The sequence below is a fragment of the Odontomachus brunneus genome, unplaced genomic scaffold (genome assembly GCF_010583005.1).
Source record: "Odontomachus brunneus isolate Ranch 3 - 2012 unplaced genomic scaffold, Obru_v1 Obru_scaffold_009, whole genome shotgun sequence".
NCBI classification, from domain to species: domain Eukaryota; kingdom Metazoa; phylum Arthropoda; class Insecta; order Hymenoptera; family Formicidae; genus Odontomachus; species Odontomachus brunneus.
In genome coordinates this window covers 1031780-1039528 of record NW_022639459.1, presented here as the reverse complement: position 1 = coordinate 1039528, position 7749 = coordinate 1031780, and the positions used below count along the sequence as shown (strand labels likewise).

Here is a 7749-nt window from a genome sequence, read left to right as displayed (position 1 = left end):
TGAATAAATTAACAAAGCATCAAAATTAAATGTGCATTCGATTGTGTTGAAGACAGCTTCCTAAATTTGTCTTCTCTGAGGAGACATGAGAAATTAGTGGAGTCTCAAAAAATTCAAGTCTAAGTAAAAATTAGCTCACCCATCTCTGCAAATATAAAAAGAAAATGTTCTCTGAATTGCACTCAGAGAAAACAAAGATTTAGAAAAGCTGAAAAATAATTTTGGCAAACGTAACTCATTAGCATCAAGGTTACGCACGTATTCGACTGTGTCAGACGAGTTTTCAAGTTTGTCTCGCGTGAGAAGAGACGAGAAATTGTTGGAATCAAAAAATTTCAGTCTCACGCGCAACTGTGCATTGCGCAAGCAGCCAGTGGTTTTAAACTTGCCGCGAGGAAAGCCGCTGCCGCAACGCGTGTTATTGCTGGATGAGCACCGGCCCCGTCGGAGCTCAATTTGACGTTGCTACGCACTGGGAAGGTTAAAGGATCGTCGCGTCGAGCGCGAGCGAGCGGTTCCGCGACAACTCCGTCCGTCGAAGGCGCCGAGGCAGGCAGGCAAGAAGGGGTTATGAGGCTCCAACGGCACCGCGGACGCGCCGTTAGACGATACTTTCGCATTATTCCGGGCGACGTTCACGGCGGCCTCCACCATGGCGGAGAAGTGCAAGGTACGTGTGCGAGAGAAGTCGGCGGAATTTCGCCGATCGCTCGCGAAAAAATTGTGCCAACGTGGCTGACAGCTGAGACGTTAGACGCACGGCCGAGACTCGACGATGATTCATCCCGTCTCTCGATAAGCAGTGTGGTGCATCCGTTGACTCGCGTGTTTCTAGCGTTGTTCGCCACGACGCGATTCGTCACGATTCGTGTCGATTTTCCTTTCTTCTGCTTAATCATGTTATCATCTCGTTAATCCGACTGACGCGTTGCTGACGCGAATGTCACGCATTCGCATGATGATCTCGCTACGTTCGCGTGCATCGGAATGCATTTCATAGGATTGTGTGCAGCTTGCCTCTTTTACTCACATACTCGCTGTTTGAATTCGCCTCGATATAGCATATTCAATAGCAGGATATAGTGAGCACAATTGTTGTGCAAGTGTCACACTATACTTTTATGTTGACAGCTTTTGATGGTTTGCATTGGTTTGTATTTTCAGTATAGTTGAGCAGTCAATTTGTAGCACAAGTAGTTTCTGCTGGTTAGAGAAAATTAACTTGGTATGTGGATTGATACTCAATAGCAAGATATGATAAACATAATTGTTGTGCAAATGTCACATTATACTTTCACGTTGACAGCTTTTGATGGTTTGCATTGGTTTTTCTTTTCAGAGTAGTTGAACAGTCAGTTTGTAGCACAAGCAGTTTCTGTTGGTTAGAGAGAATTAACTTCATGTGTAGATTGATATTATATTTTCTTCTTTGCATGCAACCAAATATTGTGATTCTTGTTTATATATCAAGATATAATGTTATATCTGATGTGAATATCAATCTTCCTGTGCTTAATTGTATGTATTCATTAATCTATCTGTATTTGTGTGCTTATCAATCTATATCTCCATGCAGGAATGTGGATGTAAATGTGGCACTTGTGGACAAGACGGTCAACAACACTGTGACATGCATCTACATGCAGAGATAGAGAACTTGCGTCAGCGTTTATTAGAGAGAGATAACCATATTGTAACAATGGAGACACAATTTTTAAATGAGGCTGATAAGTTTCCAAACGGTGAATTGGCTTCCATGAAAGAGGAGCTGATGATATGGCAAGAGAAATATGCACGTCTACATGAGGCTCACAAGAGGGTTCAGAAGGTCAATCAGAATCTCGAGGACAAGCTGCTACGCATTGTGGACAAGTGTGAGACGGAGAAGGGTGCCTTCACAAAGGACATTGCGACTTTATCTCATAGATTAGCAGATGCGAATTTTACAATTCATCGATTAACTCAAGATAATGTAAGTGTTTTATTGACATGTATTCTATTTTTACTGTGTTTTGTGATAGCAGTTTCTTTGGACAATTTTCCTCCAGCAAAAATTCTTGAGGAGAGTAACTATGTTTTACAGTTCAATTTCTCACATTCTGTGTTCTTGTAACTATGCCTCAAGGTTTTAATTGAACAAAGAAATTAGAGAAAAAGGAAACGGCAAATAAAAGCCAAATACTAGTTTTGAAGCAAAATAAAAGTCAAATTTAGTAAAGTAAAAGTACTGATGTGTGTCTGGATACATACCTTGGATATTCTTATTGATTTTGATCTTTAAGTACGAATATTTAAGTTTTTAACATAGAATATATATATATATTTTTTTTGTATTAAAAGTATAAAATATTTATATTTGAAAAACAAGACAAACAGAATGTCCAAAATTAGATGGGTTCAAATATTTTTTTGTCTTAAACAAAATTTTAATATTAACAAATCACCTAAAAAATATAGTTTTAGTACTAATTTTATTCCTTGAAATCTAACTTGCAAAGAATCCTCGTCTTTTCAAAATCGCTTATACTTCGAAAATTATTAGTACCTTAATATCTTTACTGAAAAAATTTGATTCCAAATTGATCAAAAATCTACCATTAAAAACATAATATGATGGAAATGGAATCATCTTATGTACTAATACAATTTAGGAAATGTTAGTTTCTTTTAATTAATTCGAATCTACATACGCAATTAATTTAGATATGTCTGTTTTTCTTTTCAGGAAAAATATAGAAACGATGTCAGTTTGGCTATCCAATTGCTGCAATGCAAACCTTCCAACTTTGTAGGTCAGAAATACGACTCGGTAAGATCACTTTGTCGAATAAACTCGACGATCTTAATTTATAGACGTAAAAGATAAAAAGAAAAAACACAATACGACGTTACGATAATATTCCGTTTACATAACGTCGTGTATTAGTTCCAGCATAAATTTTATGCCTTTGTTGTCGCGAAGCAAGTTTAAGGCGAAATGCTACAATGACATTTTACTCGTTATCGTATTTATATAACGTCTCGTAAATATTCTGCTTTTATGCACCGGCAGTGTTATACATGCGCGCGCGCACAAATAAATTTTACCTCTTCGTTATTTAACTGCATCCGGGATATCAGCTATGCTTTTTAACCAACATTTGAGAATACAATACCTTTATTATCGACATACCTGAGGACAGAGCGACGTAGAGTTGTGCCGTGTATCGCGTCTACGCATATTGTTCACGTATTTTCTACGTGATGTATGCACGGTCGCTTTTCATCATTAGACAATTTATATAAAATATTGCAAATTAATATTAAAATATATAAAAAAAAATTAAATTATGAGATAGTTATCATCTCTGTTCTGGGTATTGATGATAAACTTAATATTTAAAAAAGGTAATGAATTGCATGACATTTTCATCTCATTATATGACGGATCGATAAATTTAACTCTCTGTAGGTAAAAATCTAACTAGAGAATTCTGTGAACTCCAACTTTTTCAGGAAACAACGTTTATAAATTTACATCAGGACTCTAAAGATAACATAATATAAACTTTTCTTAATTAATTCTTGAGTAAGCCATGCGTTTTTAGATGATATCCATAGATTACTTATTGTAATATTATATTAAACTATACTATACTATAATTATATAATACTATACTATATTAAATACTATGTAGATGATATCTCGTACATACACGGAAAAAAGATTTTAGAAGTTGAATTAAACAAATATCTGGTAAAATATGAACAAACTATAATTCCGGTTGAAGCTACTAGAATTCTGCTCAAACTTGGAACAGTTGCAAGTTCTGGTTAATCAGGAAATTTAATCCTTTGGCTAACTAGAATTTTGTTAACTTGAATATAATTCTGGTTCATTCAGATTTCACCAGATATTTGGTTAATTTAATCAATTTTCTTGTGGCTTACATTTTTTATACATAGATGTGGAGTATCGTAATTTATGCGTGAACGCCAAACATAATCTCATGGTCACATTACTTTGGTTGTTATCGCAGCTGCCGTCCGAGGTGCAGGCGAAGGTGCGCACATACGTCGCACAGAAACGATGTTCCACAGCGGATGTCGCACAGGCGGATGTGAAAAGCATCACCGTGCCGATCTCCACGTTTCCACCGACGGCGATGGTATACAACATCACTAAGCCGACGGTGGAGAAGCACAGCGACGACGATGACGGCGACGAGTGTAAGCCGCCGGTGGACATCGTGTCGGCCGCTATCATGGCGAAGGTACTGGAGGATCGCGAGAAGGAGAGGATCCTCGCGAAGCACTGCGACACGTGCACCTGCCACAGGAGCATCCTCATAGTGGACGCGGAGACGCAGACGTGCCTGCCGAGCGCATCTACCTCCACCGGTGAACAACAGACGCCCCGCAATGTCGAGAAGTACGTGTCGGAGACGCTGAACGGCGAGAAGCATCAAAGCATGGAGAAACTCCCTCTGAGTTCCGCGGTCTCGCACACGGTCTTCTATGAGATCAATGAGAATGTCGTGAACGGCGAGAAGACACGCCATCATATAAACGGCGACTGTACCACGACCTATGCTACGCAAGCTACGCAAGCGACGTGCATCAAGGACAAGTTCATTAGCAGGAACGGTAGGAACGCTCAGGACTGCTCAACGGAACAGAATTGCGTCACGAAGGCCAGCCTGAACAAGAAGAATTCGTCTCAGGGTCACGAAAGCAAACGTTCGCCGTCGTTTTCGCGGCTGAATGATCTCAATAGGATAAACGTCGACAAAGCCAAGCCTCTCAGGGCTAATAATAAGAAGTGCGAGCAACCCTCGGTTGATAATAAGTCTACTGCGAGATGTTGGAACAAGAGCGAGAAGAGTACTCTCGATCATCTCGATATCAGCCCGACGCTCGCCGACAATCGGCTCTCTGACAAGCCACAGACGCATATCGACATCATCAACGACAGACTGTGGAAGAACGAATGGACGAAGTGGAAGTCCGAGATGAGTACAAAGGACAATAAGTACAAGGCGAGTCGCGGCGTCGAGCTCGACATCATCAACGACCGCGATTGGAAGAACGATCGGTCGGAACGGAACGCCGCGCAGTTCACATTAATCGAGGTGAAGAGCCCGGACAATAGCGCGAGCAACAACGACGGTAGCCAGACTGAAGTGGCGACCAGTCCGAGCTTCAGTAGCGACAGCATGGTGATCTCCAGCTCCGATCCGTCCAGCAGCTGCAGCGACGTCACGCAATCGCTGACTGGCGTTGGTGGCGGCACGCACGTGGTCTTTAACAACATGAAATCTGTCGGCTCGAGTCAAGGTCGTGTCATCGGGCCGAGGAACTGCTTGGTGCGTGTCACGCCTGGCTCCAAGAATATCTTGCTGGATAACGCAGGCCATTATAAGACCGTACTGTACAGCAGCACTGTAGGCGGCAAGACTAACACCGCTCTGGTGCATGCAAAGAAGGCATCTCGGGCTGGTTCGGAGCGTTCAACCTCGACCAGCAGCGAGGACAACAACTCGCCGGTGCTGTTGCAGGACAATCAGTTGCAGCGGGTGGCCGAGTGGGTACAGTCGTCGTTATGCGTCGACAATTTAACGACGCATGACAGCAATAAAACCAAGTGCGGGGAGAACGCCATGAACGAGAAGTGCGGCTTGTCGAAGAACAAGTCTTCGGAGCAAGACGGTGGTCTGACTCGCACTGTTCGGGACGTGTCGAAGAAATCGCCGAAGAATATCAAGGGTTACTGCGAGGTGGAGAACGGATCTGTTAGTCCTCCCTTGCTGGGCATGGAGTGCATGGAAGTAGACAAGAGCGAAAATCTCATAACGTTCGAGATGTTGGACGAGCAGTCGTCGAAGGACTCTCGCAAGATTAACCTGGACTACGAAGTGAAGATCACGAAGGAGATGGAGGAGACGTATTTGAAGCTGGCGGCGAGCTTGGACCCGGTGACGCTGAGCCTGTCGAGTTCCAAGAACGCCGAGCTGACGATCGAGAAGTACCGAAAGGATCACAAGAAGCTTCATCATGTACAGAGAGTCCAGGACAAGGCGGGATCAAAAGCTTAATATATCTCAGCGAGATACTCTTCGATGACAATTGACTATATCAGCAGGGAGTTCCTTTAAAGATAACAGAGCGTTATTTTTTGTAACTATATTACACGTAAGGCTGTACCAAGAGACGAGTAGCTTTTAGGGTGACAGAGAGAAAGAGAGAGAGAGAAAGAGAGAGAGAGAGAGAGAGAGAGAGAGAGAGAGAGAGAGAGTCCTACGCGCCGCTGCGCGTTCTTGGTTCTGTTCCGTTTGCATTCGCGAGCGAGATCCGCGGGTCGGTCGCCAGTCGCGATCCAAGTCTAAGCAAGATGAAGCTTGTTTGAAATCAAGTGCAACACGGTAGTCTTAGTGCAATGTCAATTATGTAATTTATAATCGAGAAACTCCGCGGCAAAGCATAAGTCGCACGAAAACTGCCATTGTTTTTCAGTCACGGTCGTGATTCTTATCGGCAATATTCTTTCTTCGCGCAAACTGTGATGGCCGGGAATATATTCAAAGCAACAGAATATCGAATCTCGATGTTAATTGATTTGCATTACGCCACGTTTATTCGCCTTTAAGAATTCCGTCTATGTGTTGTTAGCACGATTAGTCATTTTTATGATATGCTTGAATATCATTTTCCGAACTCGCGTCGCTCGAGAATTGTATACACTTGTTTGCGAAACGGTTTGAATGAACAGATTTTTTTTGTGAAGTTAGAAGCACATCAGATAGTCACAATTGCGACAGATCACGATTTTCACGTAATAATCGGTTATAAACTGAAGATAAAGTAACAGTATACAGTGCAAACATTGGCCCTTTATTCTCAGTAAACCAATTGACAGTGATATTACATCAACATTATAATTTTTCATTCAGCAGTATATAAGTGCGATTCAACATATGCAGTGCATGTGTTGGCTGGATTCGTATCTTTTTTTTGACAAATTAGAGTACAATAAAGATATCAGATTAGTGTAAAAGATTTGTCATTTTCTCGTTGGATGTCTAAAAAAATACCAAATTGCTGTTATTCATTTTATTTGTAAAAGTGACTAATCCTTCGAAATTGGATTTTATTTTCGGTTTTACTTGACAAGCACGACATAATCTTTTGCGCCAATCTAATACTTATCTTTTTTTCACAAATTCTCCTTTGAAATTGGATGACATTGTTGTTCCTTTGACTCCTGTTACAACGGATTACCGAGCAGGCTCATATATAAGTATACACTGAGAAGAAAATATTTAAAAATTTACTCGTGAGATATAAAGTTCATTTGCAGAAATAAACTTTATATTTCACAAGCCAATTTTTAAGTATTTCTTTCTCAGTGTAGCGACTCGCATTAGTCATTTGATGTATCGGAAGAAGTGTGTCCGTTTCGCAAACGAGTGTATATTGAGGGGAGGGAGGGAGGGAGGGAGGGAGGGAGCGCAGATGGATGTGTTAATTTATTTTATCTGATATTATCACGCGTGTAAAATATTGGATCGATATTACTGCTTATCGAGGTACGCCGTGTTGCGCATTAGAACCCAACAGACGCGCGCCAATCCTACTTGTGCGAGGATTCGCGCGCGCACTGAACGCAGTGAGGTATATTTGAATGTACATTCAGTTGAGCGATTTTCGGAAAAAAATATAAATGAACAATATATATATATATATATATATATATATATATATATATATATA

At 41.1% G+C, this 7749-nt stretch overlaps 1 protein-coding gene across 3 annotated transcripts; it reads left to right on the top strand.

The window, feature by feature from the left end:
* Positions 1-370: 370 nt before the first annotated feature.
* On the top strand, positions 371-7743 carry LOC116854163. 3 transcript variants are annotated; one of them, XM_032835810.1, is made up of 4 exons: positions 371-670; positions 1577-1972; positions 2726-2809; positions 4020-7743. In XM_032835810.1, exons 1-4 carry the CDS (start codon positions 653-655, stop codon positions 6072-6074), a joined length of 2553 nt encoding a protein of 850 aa, XP_032691701.1. In that variant the 5' UTR covers positions 371-652; the 3' UTR covers positions 6075-7743. The 3 variants fall into 3 exon arrangements, with proteins under 3 accessions (XP_032691701.1, XP_032691702.1, XP_032691703.1); XM_032835811.1 differs by lacking the exon at positions 371-670 and adding an exon at positions 734-1150; XM_032835812.1 differs by lacking the exon at positions 371-670 and adding an exon at positions 734-1225.
* Positions 7744-7749: the final 6 nt, after the last annotated feature.

What these genes read in the sequence shown, in the direction of transcription:
- LOC116854163 (XM_032835810.1), top strand. An exon ending in ATCGATTAACTCAAGATAAT is followed by an intron (nt 1,973 to 2,725) that starts GTAAGTGTTTTA and finishes TTTTCTTTTCAG; the next exon opens with GAAAAATATAGAAACGATGT. An exon ending in TAGGTCAGAAATACGACTCG is followed by an intron (nt 2,810 to 4,019) that starts GTAAGATCACTT and finishes TTGTTATCGCAG; the next exon opens with CTGCCGTCCGAGGTGCAGGC.